The sequence below is a fragment of the Schistocerca serialis genome, chromosome 4 (genome assembly GCF_023864345.2).
Source record: "Schistocerca serialis cubense isolate TAMUIC-IGC-003099 chromosome 4, iqSchSeri2.2, whole genome shotgun sequence".
In the NCBI taxonomy this organism is placed as follows: domain Eukaryota; kingdom Metazoa; phylum Arthropoda; class Insecta; order Orthoptera; family Acrididae; genus Schistocerca; species Schistocerca serialis.
In genome coordinates, this window is record NC_064641.1 from 512,978,161 (window position 1) to 512,992,804 (window position 14,644).

The window sequence follows — 14,644 nt, forward strand, 5'->3', positions numbered from 1 at the left end:
CTCTAGCCCTTTGAGCCAAGACTCACACCGACATCGTCATTTAAATGCTGTACGAAAGACGGAGTCACGTCGTGCCTTCGCATGTATTCGTAGAACGTAGGAGGCTTTCAGTGAGACTGCACTTCATTGTGGTCCATTAATTCACTACGTTCATCATCGGTGAGCCATCTGAGGGAGAATGAATAAAAAATGTGGACACTGTGATGCATTGAAATGCAAGGAAGAAGCGGTTAGTTAGTGCTGCTCTGTTGGCAAAATCTCACTTCGATTACTAGCTGAGAAAAAGGAACCCTTACAAACTCAGGATAACAAAATTATTGATGTGCAATGGGTACAGCTAGTATTCAACATATATTTGAAAAAAACAAGATTGTATAGAATTGTGTCTGTTTATCTGTTTTTTAAGGATACTTGTAATGGCAGTTCTTGTAAGAACTGATTGTCATTGTCAGTCTGACCAGTATATGGCATGCCACAACAGCAAGGAATACGAGCGACAGCGCTCTAAGCAAGCCAGAACGCTAATGGAACTTAAAAGGGCCCTAACCTTAGATGGAGGTCATAAAAAACATTTCTCACCATATTTCCGCAAAATATGACCAGTCTTAGAGATGCCCCTGCGTACGGCAGAATGGCCGTAGACCTTGGTACCAACTCGCTAGTATCATCACTTACCCGGTGCACTGTTGGTCGATAGCGCAGCGCTAGTCTGATCTGTCTTTCACTTTATCCATTCTGATAGAAGATGACCTCAGTATGGGCTAACTCGGCTGACAATCTTTCAGGATCTGCAATGACGCGGGCCATGTGAACCGAGGTATGAAGTACCCCTTCACGCCGAGACGCGTGGTGACAATAGTCAGACTGTAGATATAAGTGAGTGTGTAGGCTTCCTATAAACAGCATCTTCCAACGTAGCATCAATCTTCCTCCTGACCAACGCATCAAGGATGGAAAGGCAGTCATCCATTTCCATTTCCATCGTGAAACGAATATTCGGGCGGATTGAATTTGGGTCTTCTAAAAAGTCGTTCAGATTATCACTGCCATAAGGCAACACAACAAATGTATCGTACACAAACGTCTGAAAGCCGCCGACTCCAAAACATGTTCCCTGATGTCTTTCAACAAATTTGCAATAACAGGTGACAACGGGCTTCCCTTCAGATCTCCACTTGTTTACTCATAAAATGGTTCAAATGGCTCTGAGCACTATGGGACTTAACATCTTAGGTCATCAGTCCCCTAGAACTTAGAACTACTTAAACCTAACTAACCTAAGGACATCACACACATCCATGCCCGAGGCAGGATTGAAACCTGCGACCGTAGCGGTCGCGCGGTTCCACACTGAAGCGCCTAGAACCGCTCGGTCATACCGGCCGGCGTTTACTCATAGTACTAGTCATTGAATAAAAAGTAAATGGAAGTCAACACGTGTCGAAATTGGTTCGTTACTTCAAATCTAACCTCAATTAACCGTAACGAAGGAGACAGTGACACACGATTGAAGATAGAGACCACATCAAAACTAACTGTAATATAATGCAGATCGACGTGAGAAATCATCCTAGTTCTTAACTAGCGGGCTCAAAGGAGTAACAAGGTGTTTTTCTACACGATATGTCGGAGCACCAATGTTACTCACAGAGGAATCCTTCCTTTGTGGATCTCCGGAAGGCCCTATAGCGCAGGGGGAGCAGCACAGTAAGGATTAAGACTCTTGACAGTCTCCTGCACAAGGAACTTTTCTTCAGGAGGCTGTTAATTTCTTCTCACCAGGATTTGTGGCGTCAGCACCGATCTTCCGATACGCTGAATCATTTAGTGCACATCTTTTGAACGTTATCCTGTTTCTCCAGAACAACTGTAGTATCGTCCTTGTCCGCAGGTAAAATAACAGTATCCAGATCAACATTAAATGAACGTAAAGCAGTCCTATCTGCTGCTGTTGTATTACCCTTGGGTGGATGTGCCTTTGTGAACAGTTGACAGGGCCGCGTGGGGTAGCCGCGTCTTGTCACGGACCGCGCGGCTGTCCCCATCGGAGGTTCGAGTCCTCCCTCGGGCATGAGTGTGTGTGTGTGTGTGTGTGTTGTCCTTAGCGTAAGTTAGTGTAAGTTATATTAAGTAGTGCGTAAGCTTAGGGACCGATGACCTCAGCAGTTTGGTCCCATAAGACCTTACCACAAATTTTAAAATTTCAACAGTCGACATGCCTCGCGCCTAGCCTCCTCTGCAACCACTGAAGGTAGTTTAAAAACGTCCTGTTCAATATAACTAAGAAAATCAACCACTGGGAAACGCTTGGGCGTCGGTACAAAATATTAAATCTCTCCCTTTCACTGTCGATAACTTCTGTCGTCGGTCATCTGTGTGATGGCGCTAGTGTTTACTCTGTGTGAGCTTGTGTGTATATATGTGTGTGTGTGTGTGTGTGTGTGTGTGTGTGTGTGTGTGTGTCATCTTTCCGGATTTTCTCTGCAAACCGAGATTTTAAATTCACTTGCACATCGCTTACTTGCTGTATTTTTGTCTCAAAAATGACAGCGTGGTCACCTGTCGAAATATCAGTGGTTGTCGATGACATCACATGGCCGCTTTCCCATAGGTCATTTTGAAACGTTACAGTAGTTTCCGCTCTATAAGCAGCAGGTTTCGCTGCTCGCTCGCAGCGGGAAATACGAGGGTTGCCCAGTAAATAATGCCCCATATTTTTTTTCTCCAGAAGTATTTATTCCACAACAATCAAATTTACATATGTGAAAGACTGATGTTTTGTCTACTTGCTTTATTTTTCCACATAATCTCCTTCAAGTTCGACGGCCTTTTTCCAGCGAGACACAAGAGCGTGTATTCCCTGCCGGTAAAAATCTTTACTCTGCCTACGGAGCCAGGTTGTCACTTCGTGAATCACTTCTTCGTCATCGGCAAAACGTCTTCCACGAATGAAATTCTTCATTGGCCCAAACAAGTGAAAGTCTGAAGGAGCCAAATCGGGGCTGTAGGGTGGATGGGGTAACACTATCCAACCCAGTTTCGCAATGTGTTCACAAGTCCTCAAACTTGTGTGAGGACGAGCGTTATCATGCTGAATCAAAACATCCTGTGGGTTAACATGACGCCCAAGGCGCCGGAAGCGCTGCTTAAGTTTGTCTAATGTTTTGACATAAGCCTCTGAATTAATGGTACTGCCTTTTGGCATCACATCAATGAGAATTACGCCCTCGCAATCCCAAAACACAGTCATCATGACTTTTCCGGCTGAAGGAACTGTTTTGAATTTTTTCTTCTGTGGAGAATAAGCATGACGCCATTCCATCGATTGTCTTTTTGTTTCGGGCTCAAAATGATGCACCCAAGTTTCATCACCTGTCACAATCCGTGACAAAAAGGCCTCCCCGTCAACGTGAAAGCGTCGCAACAAATCGAAAGAAATGTCTTTTCTTTGGAATTTGTGATCGACAGTAAGACACCGAGGAACCCATCTTGCACACACTTTTGAGTATCCAAGCTGATTGATAATCACATCCACACTTCCTTTGCTTACTGACAACTCCAGTGCCAATTGTCGAGTCGTAATGCGTCGATCCCGTCGAATGAGAACATCAGCCCGCTGCAACATGTCAGGCGTGACAGCCGTGGGAGGCCTTCCCGACCGCGGCAAATCTCGGAGCTCCGCAGCACCGCCCTCTGATGCTTTCACCCTCTGTGCCCAGCGACCAACAGTACTCCTATCGACTGCAGATGTTCCGTAGACGTTGCACAAGCGTTTATGAATATTGCCCACGGTTTCTTCCTCTGCTACGAGAAATTCAATCACTGCACGTTGTTTCTGACGGATGTCACTTGCAGACGCCATTTTAGAACATTCCTACACCACCGCTCTCTGTCGGAGGAAATTTAAACTTTGCGTACACACGCGGGAAACTTCAAATAACTCGCACCTAAAGTGTCACATTTCTAACATTTTTTATTTCGGAGAAAAAAAAATGGGGCATTATTTACTGGGCAACCCTCGTAGAAACAGAGGCGGCTCCGCAGCCAATTTTATTACACGATGCAGCCGGCCGCGGGTGCAACAGAACCCATGTGGGCGGGTGGAAAGAAATGTGTCAGGCTTCATAATACGTATTTATATGTGTCGTGTATTATGCGTTTCTTGTACGTGGATGTGAATCTGCACATGAACTTTCCTAATCCTCCTCACACCTTTCCGTAAAGCGTGGCCAAATCTTTGTTGGGAAGTAGTTCTGTAGTATAGTAGTGCCAACCTTACTCCCGGCTAGGGGATCAGAGAGACAGCACAGGCAGGTAAAAGTCAAAGACTTTCCAGTGTCACAAGATATGGGGTGGAGAGGTTGGTCACGGCCACCCCCTCCACCGGGGCCCAGGAAAACCTCCGAGTGCCCGCCATATTCGGAGGAGTGTTACAGAAGACGGGTAAGTGAGCAGACGTACCCTCAGTGCGTCTGTCTCAATGTTCACTCACGGAAGAGAGGTATTTGAATATTTGTACTAATTCGTTTATTTCCAGTTTCGGATTGTGTAAGGTAATGAATGTGCTCGTTTAATTCCGGAAATTTGACAACCTGTGTTAAAGTATCTGGTCCCCAGTTTGCCCGTTATCCTCCTCACATAGTGAATGTCCTATGTAAAATATTGGGAGACTTTGAAGGTATACATTTGGCCAACGCAATTCCGTCTTACCCGTAGAAATGTGCGTGCAGATTAGAATATAATACACCCGAGCTATAAGTTGTAAAATTATGTGTGGGTCCTCCAGCCCCTTGCCTAGTATCGTACAGAAAGGACATGCTCTCTAGGTAGCGCTCTCAAGCTCCTCTCCCCAGTTATCCGTTGCGCAATTTTGATTCAGGGCTTGACGACATCAGCTTTCATCTGGCGTCCCTAGGCAAGGAGGTAAGACGGTAAACTTTCAATTTGAACTTTGTCTACGCTGGGAGAAACTCAGGTCTCACATTTAACTTTAATTTTATTTTATACTGATATGTTTTCCTGCAATTTATGTAATGACAAGGCCTTATTCTAAAACTGTAACCTGCTTTCCTTTGTGCGTAGTAGTTACCACAATGTACCCGTAGCCACTGGGCAGCAAACTCGTACATGATGGGAAATAAATAAGTATTTGGTTTATAAGTATGTATGCACTAAGTGTAGTTGCTGATTTACTTACAGCCACAAGCTCGTCAGCATCGGATTTCGCAGATATACTGTCGTTGCCGAAATAGAACTCCCTAAGTTTAAGAGCTGCCTCCTCTTGCTGCTCTGGTGTTGGTAAGTGCAAGTTGGGGCCCACCGACTCCACAAACGTGTTGTTCAGATTGCTGATTTTGTCTTCGTCGTTCACTAAATTGTAACCTGTACACGAATGTCAGGTAAAGACACAGGTAACAGCAATTATGATTGAATATACAACAGTACATAATTAGTCTTAACCCTTTCGTAGCTGATGGGATAAATCTGTCCCACTAAAGTAATACGTAATTTGGAGCTTTGGGACGTCTATGTCTGCTTAGTGATAGGATGTAGCTAGATGTTTTCGGAACATGGAGAAAAATACACTCATCAAAAATACTTTTGCATCACCTCGGTTCTGAGAGTTCCGGAACCTGTACCGGAAATTACAATACAAATCAACATAAACATCATTTCCACCCTTTTTATTGCTCATGAAAGCCACATATTGTATGTTGTATTACCATGCAACTAGAACTTCATAGGTGGTGGTCCAGATTTCTGTACACACCGGTACCTCTAATACTCAGTAGCACGTCCTCTTGCATTGATGCATGCCTGTATTCGTCGTGGCATACTATCCACAAGTTCATCAAGGCACTGTTGGTCAACATTGTCCCACTCCTCAATGGCGATTCGGCGTAGGTCCCTAAGAGTGGTTGGTGCGTCTCGTCGCCCATAAACAGCCCTTTTCAATCTATCCCAGGCATGTTCGATACGGTTCATGTCTGGAGAACATGCTGGCCACTCTAGTCGAGTAGTGTCGTTATCCTGAAGGAAGTCATTCGCAAGAAGTGCATGATGGGGCCGGCCGAAGTGGCCGTGCGGTTCTAAGCGCTGCAGTCTGGAACCGCGAGGCCGCTACGGTAGCAGTTTCGAATCCTGCCTCGGGCATGGATGTGTGTGATGTCCTTAGGTTAGTTAGTTTTAACTAGTTCTAAGTTCTAGGGGACTAATGACCGCCAGCCGGAGAGGCCGAGCGGTTCTAGGCGCTACGGACTGGAAGCGCGCGACCGCTACGGTCGCAGGTTCGAATCCTGTCTCGGGCATGGATGTGTTTGCTGTCCTTAGGTTAGTTAGGTTTAAGTAGTTCTAAGTTCTAGGGGACTTATGACCTCAGCAGTTGAGTCCCATAGTGCTCAGAGCCATTTGAACCATTTGACTAATGACCTCAGAAGTTGAGTCCTATAGTGCTCAGAGCCATTTGAACCATTTTTTTTTTTTTTTTTTTTTTTTTTTTTTTTTTTTTTTTTTTGCATGATGGGGGCGTGAATTGTCGTCCACGAAGGCGAATGCCTCGCCAATATGCTGCCGGTATGGTTGCACTATTGGTCAGAGGATAGCATTCACGTATCGTACAGCCGTTACGGTGCCTTCGATGACCACTAGCGGCGTACGTCGACCCCACATAATGCCATCTCAAAACATCAGGTAACCTCCACCTTGCTGCACTCGCTGGACAGTGTGTCTATGGCGTTCAGCCTGACCGGGTTCTCTCCAAACACGTCTCCGACGATTGTCTGGTTGAAGGCATATGCGACACTCATCGGTGAAGAGAACGTGATGCCATACCTGTGCGGTCCATTCGGCATGTTGTTGGCCCCATCTGAACTGCGCTGCATGGTGTCGTGGTGGCAAAGGTGGACCTCGCCACTGACGTCGGGAATGAAGTTGCGCATCATGCAGCCTCTTGCGCACAGTTTGAGTCGTAATACGGCGTCCTGTGGCTCCACGAAGAGCATGATTCAACATGGTGGCGTAGTTGTCAGGATTCCTCTGAGCCGTAATCCATAGGTAGCGGTCATCTACTGCAGAAGTAGCCCTCGGGCGGTCTGAGCGAGGTGTGTCATTGACAGTTCCTGTCTCTGTGGATTCATCCATGTCCGAACAACAACGCTTTTGTTCACTCCGAGACGCCTGAACACTTCCCTTGTTGAGAGACCTTCCTGGCACCAAGTATCAATGCGGACGCGATCGAACCGCGGTATTGACCGTCTAGGCATGGTTGAACTACAGACAACACGAGTCGTGTACCTCCTTCCTGGTGGAATGACTGGAAATGGTCGGCTGTCGGACACACTCCGTCTAATAGACGCTGCTCATGCATGGTTGTTTATATCTTTGTGCGGGTTTAGTGACATATCTGAACAGTCAAAGGGACTGTGTCTGTGATACAATATCCACAGTCAACGTCTATCTTCAGGAGCTCTGGGAACGAGCTGATGCAAAACTTTTTTTGATGTGTGTATTACATACCATGAGATGGTTTGCTGAAGGCTGTAAGTGATCGAATGGAGCGACGTGTGTTTATAGAGTGTCTGTTTCACGAAAATCAGATCAAATCATCATTTTCTCCTTTCCAAAAATGCCTGAAGTATCTAATGTATTTTCTTATAAATAATAGACATTGTTTTGAAACATTAATACACACAGCAGTAGTTGTCGTGGTTTGCAAATAATTTGTATGTAGTGGGACGTATACGCTCCAGAAAACTTCATAAAATGTAGAAAACATTGGTGTGTGATAAAATGTTGAAAACTTGTGTAGCATATTTCATATTTTTCATTGTCAGTAAAATAAAAGTGTTTTGGTACTAGTTTTTTTTAATAATTTCCATCATTATAAAATTATTCTAAAGTCAAAAATTGAGTTCTGGAAATCCTACGACCACACGAAAACACGGATCTAGTAGGGTTCATGGGACATACGTGTCCCACTTCACCTTTTTTCAGAATCAGTCAACTTAAAATTTTTTGTGGTTAAATTACATTATTTATCAGAAAAGAAGACAGGTTTTGATCTTTTAGTTTTCAAACATATGCTAAATAAATTTTATTCATGAAAGGGTTAACTGTAACGAGAAACTCAATACGTTAGAGGTAGCAGGCTGTTCTGGGAAATGGCAACCATTTACGTTTATTATCAGTTACAGAGACGTCTAGCACCAACGTTACGCTGTGCTTTTTATTATGACACTGGAAATTCGTGGATACAAACCCAACTCGGCGGAAGTGACTCCAGTCAGAATAGGCACTCGGTTGAATCGTCCATCGGTGAGCATCTGAATAGGAGATTCCGAGAAAAAGGCACTCTCCAATTCTGGCTCAATGTGCGGCCACCAAGGAGAATAAGAGAACAGCGCCTGTTCCTGAAACCAGAAACGAATACGGTTTACCTGTCAGGATGTTGAGTCATCTCAAGTAATAAATCGTCGCCTTGAAACTCTTCGTGAAAGGAACATTAAACAATAACTTTCATTTCTTCCACTGATAAATGCTAGGTTCTCCATGGCCCAAAATCTGGAATGGCTTTGAATAACTAGAGAATGGCGTAGCTAAAAATCTGAAGTGACAGCGAAGAACAGTGGAGTAGTGATAAACTGTCGCTAACGTTTCAGCAGGTGAAAGTACAGCAAATATTTGCGCAGCAGCTCACTGCAGCAGAGGCCAATGTCGCGATTATCGAGGACATGGGGAGTAGCAAAGGAGTGAGATGACAGAAGCAGTACAGGTAACTCAAGCAGGGACCTAAAATTGCGGACATTGATGAACATGAGAAAACAAGATATATCAGCTATAATCTTTGGTTTCATTGTAATTTGGCGGCATTTTAACCAGTTATTTCTGTGCCCCACTTCCTTCGAAAAATAAAATGCCAGCTAATTAGTTCGAGGCGGCTGCCATAACGAATCTACTGAATTGCTAGTCACAGATTTATGTATATATCGGAATCGGTAGAAGTCAAAAGATACTAAATGTCATGTTGCGTTATTTCATAAGAGAAGTCTCTCAGTTTTCTGTAGGCAAAGCAGCTATCACTGCCTTAATGAAAGCTGACATCAAATTCAGACCACCTTCTACATATTTCTTTACAAAGTTTTTCCCGGAGAGTTGGGTAGCGTTCACCTTTTTCTTACCCTTTTCACGATTATTAATAGCAAAGATTCTTTTGATTCCCACGATACATAGTCGATTTCCCCTTTCTTGGTTCGGGACCACCGACTTTCAGGATTTTATTTCATTACTGTGTCGGTACTGAGATCGTAAATCCACGTCTCACCCAGAATACCCAAACACCACAAAGAATCAGTTGATTCTTTTTGAAGGATCTGAACAACTCTGAGATAGTAACTTTTGGTACGACTTCTGTTACCTTTCTTCGAATGCAGGAAATATGCGTAACCCTATCTCAAAGTGAAATCTACCTCCGAATACTCCTTGATGTAATATGTTTCGAACACATTTAATCCAATGGCAACTTGCTCACATTAATGTGACCACCGACTATAATCGACGTCAACCTGCAATAACAACTCGCAGACGACAGCTTGTAGCACGAGCAGTCGAGGGTATGTAAAGGCGTCGCAGGGACGCGGAAAACAGTGCAGTCGTTGTAATTAGCAAACGGAGCGATATATCTGAGTCCAAAAGGGCATGATCAAGGGCTTTCGGGCCAAGGTCGGAAGCATATCCAAAACAGCTAAGTTCCTAAGCTTCTCGTGTACCATTGTACATCGTGCGTAGTAAAATGGCGTTATCCAGAACCGGCTTCCAGACAGGTTAAAATATGCCATTGTCAGGCCTCTCAACAAAAAGGGGGAAACCACAGATGTCAATAATTATCAGCCAGTATCCTTGCGTACAGCATTTTCAAAAATCTTTAAGAAAGTAATGTACTCAAGAGTGGTTAGCCATCTCAACAGTAATGGGATACTTAGTAAATCACAGTTCGGAATCCATAAATGCTGTTCCACTGAGGCAGCAATATACAATTTCACTGTCCACGTAATAGAGCCTTTAAATAGTAAAATGTCATCAGTAGGAAGCATTTGGTTGTGTGAACCACGACATTATGTTAGAGAAATTACAGTTCTATGGTATAAATGGAACAGCATATGAGTGGTTTAAGTCATGTCTACAGAAGAGGAAGCAAAAAGTCTCTTTATATGCTTCAAGGGATTCAAAGGAGTTTGCCACTTCATCTAACTGGGGTGAAATTACATTAGGTCTCCACAAGGTTCGATCATGGGTTCCCTCCTGTTCCTGATGTATGTGAATGACCTCCCTTCTTATGTGAAAAAAGATGTTGAACTGACAATGTTTGCTGATGATACAAGCATAATTATTAATCCAGTAAAAGAGAGTCCGATAGAAAATGATACAAATAAGGTCTTTGGAAAAGGTATTAATTGGTTTTCTGCGAATGGGCTTGCTCTGAACTTTGAAAAAACACAGCACATCCAATTTTCTGCTGTAAAAAGTATAGATCCTTCAATAAACATAACACATCAAATGAAGTCAGTAGCCAGGGTAGAGCATAGTAAGGTTTTCGGTGTACATATAGATGAGAATCTTAATTGGAAAATTCAAATTTTGGATCTCATAAAGCGACTAGGTTCAGAAACTTTTGCAATCAGAATAATTGCCAATTTTGAAGATGTAGAAATTAGTAAGCTAACATACTTTGCATACTTCCACTCTCTGATGTCATACGGAATAATATTCTGGGGCAACTCAACACTTAGGCAAAAGGAATTCACTGCCCAAAAGAAATTAGTTAGAATAATGTGTGGGGTTCATAGTCGCACATCTTGTAGGTATCTTATTAAAAGGTGAGGAATTCTCACATCTGCTTCACAGTACCTATACTCAGTAATGAATTTTTTTCTCAACAATATGGACCAGTTTAAAATCAACAGCGGCATTCGTGATTACAAAACCGGAAAAAAGAAAGACCTACACTATCCTTTACTTAACCTATCTTTGGCACAGAAAGGGGTAAAATATGATGCTATAAAACTTTTTGATATATTACCAGGTTAAATAAAATTTCTGACAGACAGCAGTAATAGTTTCAAAAACAAATAGAAATCATACCTCCTTGACAACTCCTTCTCTACCATAGATGAATTCTTGAATATGTGTAAATGGAGATGTAATATATGCATTTTGTGCCATTTAAGGAAATCGGATTGATAATAGAAATATTTAGGTATAACACTATAATGTAAAGAAAAAACAACAAAAAAACCTTGTTTCCTGTGCGCATTTCTCGTGCATTTGACACGTTCCACATCATAACGATTTTCCGTGCTATTGATCAATGGAACACGTAACTAACTAACTAACTGTTGCGCCCATGCGTCATAGACGACAGGGGTGTGCAGCGAACATTGCTGCTTACGGGCCGCCGGAGCAGGTGTTTCGTTAATGCACTCTTGCTGACTGCTGTTCAACGGCAACAGAAGCAGGAATGTGCTCACCAGTACAGCAGCTGGACTTCCCCTGAGTGGCGACAGGTGGCCTTTGCAGATGAATCACAGTTTATGTTCCATCAGACAGATGGCCGTTGGCGTGTACTGTGTGAAACGTGTGAAAGCAAACGCCCCGCTAGCGTTATGGCCTGGGGAGTATTATTCTGGCATTCCGTGGGTGATCTCGTCATAATTGAAGGCACAATGGATCAACACAAGTATCCATTTATCATTGGGGATCATGTCCAACCCTACCTGCCGTTTGATTTTCCTCGATACGATTGCATCTACCAGCAAGACAATGCAATGTGCCATATAGCTCGCAGTGTAGTACACGCATTGTTCGAAGAGAAGCAGGGTTAGTCCACCGTACTGCCCTGGCCACCAAACTCCCCTGATTTATACCAAGTCCAGAATCTGTGGGACCACCTTGATCGAGCTGTTAGCGTCACAGATCTGCAATTGAGAAACCGGTTGTAGCTGACTATGGCGCTGGAATCGGCATGATTCCACATCCTTGTCAGTACGTTCCAAAACCTCACTGACACTCTACCTGCATGACTCGCAGCGAGTTCGGGCTGCAAAAATGTTCATTCAGGATTTCGAGAGGTGGTCACAGTAATGTTACTGGAGAGTGTAATTTTAGATACATTTTTGTCAATTAAGGTCAATAATCGGTATCCATAAACGCTCCGATACATCACATGTTCCAAGAGAACAGAAATTTAGCTTTTCTAAAAATTTCTCTACTATTCACCAAATGTATATTATCGTTGTCTCTATGACGTGGTCCGCTATGTCAGTCATTCAAGTATACCTCACTACAAACGAGATGTGAGGTGTCGTGTGGAGGACCTGAAAGATAATGTACAGTACGTCACCTTGCACTTCTCGTTTGGTACGAAATTACTGTTAATTACTTATGGGAATACAGTTAGACTGCTGCAACTCATTCTGTAAAGTAACTCTGTGTTATCGATCATGAACCGTCACCCATAGAAAAAAAGATATCCACAAATCTTCCAAGACCATGTCGTTACAAGTGAGAGGTCTCGTTGCATTGTAACCAGTCTGCGTCGCATCAGTTTCGTGCTGATTGTTCGTAAATCGACAACATCGTTGTACAGATAATGAAGACAGCAATTAACCTCTTAACGTGGATCAGAGAGAACACATCTAGAAATAATTCAGTACCTATTTTGGACTGCTGTTTGTGCGTTTATCGAAACTTTGCAGGTCTGCGACAGTTCCATAAATACAGTGCAGCTGAAATTAGAATCTAAATCCTTGATGGCCTGTACTGATGTTGATGATTTAATGGTCACAGATGCAAAACACTGTGTTTGTATACCTCATCTGTCAGGACCAAGGACGTATCAACCACCAGGTCTGTTGCATTGAGAGAGCGTAGGAAATCTACCAGCTGTTGAGAGTCATCAGTCTCGAATCCCAGGGCAGCTCCAAGTCTGAATGCGTGTCTCCGGGCCCATTCCATGGAGAGCGGTTGTCCGATGAAGTTTCCGCTCTGAATTATGACCTTTGAGAAGAGACCTGTTAGAAATATGAAAAGCTTGTTATGGTTGGGATTGTAGCACCTTCTTCATTTGGACACATAATTAGTATAAACATATGAGCTAATTTCTACAGATGCATCCGGGAGTTGAATGGTCATCCTGATTTAAGTTTACTGTACCTCTCAAGAATGATTTCTTAAGCAGCCACACAACTTCCTTCCTCTAACCTCTGTCTGTGCTAGTGCCCGTCTAGCGGCCTGAACCTCAAATGGACGTTAAACACTAATCTCGATTGTACTCTGTTGTAATTTTTCTTGTACATACTTCCAAAGAAGTTAGTAGACATTTCGTCCGTGTAGCGATCCTATCTGTCGTTCCCAAATGTTGGGTGGATGGGAGTCATATTATGCCTCTTAGCGTGGGGGGTGATTACATTCAGACGCAACGGGGAATGCGTGATACACGCATCAAGCAGCCTTTTCGCTTATCAGATAAAAAGGACATATCATATCGACGAAAACTTAAATTAGAAAACCATTTACTATATTTATTTGAACTCTTTGGATTCGACTACTTTCGCCGTAAGAGTAATTGCCAATCTGGAGGATATAGACGTCAATAAGTTAAGACATTTTACATATTTCCTTACAGCATAATATTCTGACGTAACTGCTAACTTACGCAAAAATCTATTCAATGCACAAAAGAAAGTAATTAGAATTATGTGTAGGCTTTACACATGTGCATCTTTTATGTATCTCTCGAAGCAGCTGGAAACATGAACCACAACTTCACAGTACATTTATTCACTTCCGAAATTTATTATAAACAATTCACCTGAAATCATAAGTATAGCAAATAGAACAGTAAAAAGGAAAAAATTAACTGCTCTCCTCTTTGGTGACTAACTTCGGCAGTGAAACTGATGAAATGCATAGCTGCAAAACTGTTTGATAATCTACCAACAGAAATAAAATGTTTCTCCCAGCCAAGCCCTATACCATAGAGGAATTCTTTAATGCTTGTAATTAGTCGCTCTTAGAGAAAAAAATCTGTAAGAGGTCGCCATGTTGCCAAATAAATATTTTTTTCAGTTTTTGTGTATTCTGACTTTCCAAACGTTCCACATCATAAACTTTATCGTGATTATGACCTATGGAACATGTAACTAACTACACAACATTTCAAGATGAAGAAAGTTCTTGGTTAGTAATTGCGTCATGACAGTAAGCCGTTCATAATCCAGTCGATTTTGAGAAAGTATCAAGATTTTAAAGTTTCGAGGACTGCTGAAATCAATTCTGCAGCTTCAAACACGTATTCTAAGTACACTGCACGACAACTGATAAAGAAAAATAGACATTTTATAAGGAAAAATTGCCAGTTGCTACCAAACAACTGACTATTAATACGGAACACCCGACCAATGATAGTAAAAGGAAATGTAGAGGGCGGAACGTGTTAACTGCAGCAAAGCCGGTGCTCGAATGTCTGTATGCATTCGACAGTACATGGAGTACGGTGTTTCACGAAGTTCTTTTTTTGAATACGATTAGTGCGACAGTTAATGCGGTACGTCAAAGTGCCTGCAAGACATCATCCCAGTGCTGGCGATTG

At 42.8% G+C, this 14,644-nt stretch overlaps 1 protein-coding gene across 1 annotated transcript in view; it reads right to left on the reverse strand.

Annotated features, from left to right (window-relative positions):
* LOC126474579 (cholinesterase-like) overlaps positions 1-14,644 on the reverse strand; it is a 98,378-nt gene that overhangs the window by 36,597 nt on the left and 47,137 nt on the right. The window contains exons 5-7 of the mRNA XM_050102054.1: positions 12,865-13,064; positions 8,258-8,408; positions 5,198-5,382 (exon numbers count right to left, since the gene is read on the reverse strand). Of these exons, the coding sequence (XP_049958011.1) occupies positions 5,198-5,382; positions 8,258-8,408; positions 12,865-13,064 (536 nt within the window). The remainder of the gene's footprint in view (positions 1-5,197; positions 5,383-8,257; positions 8,409-12,864; positions 13,065-14,644) is intronic.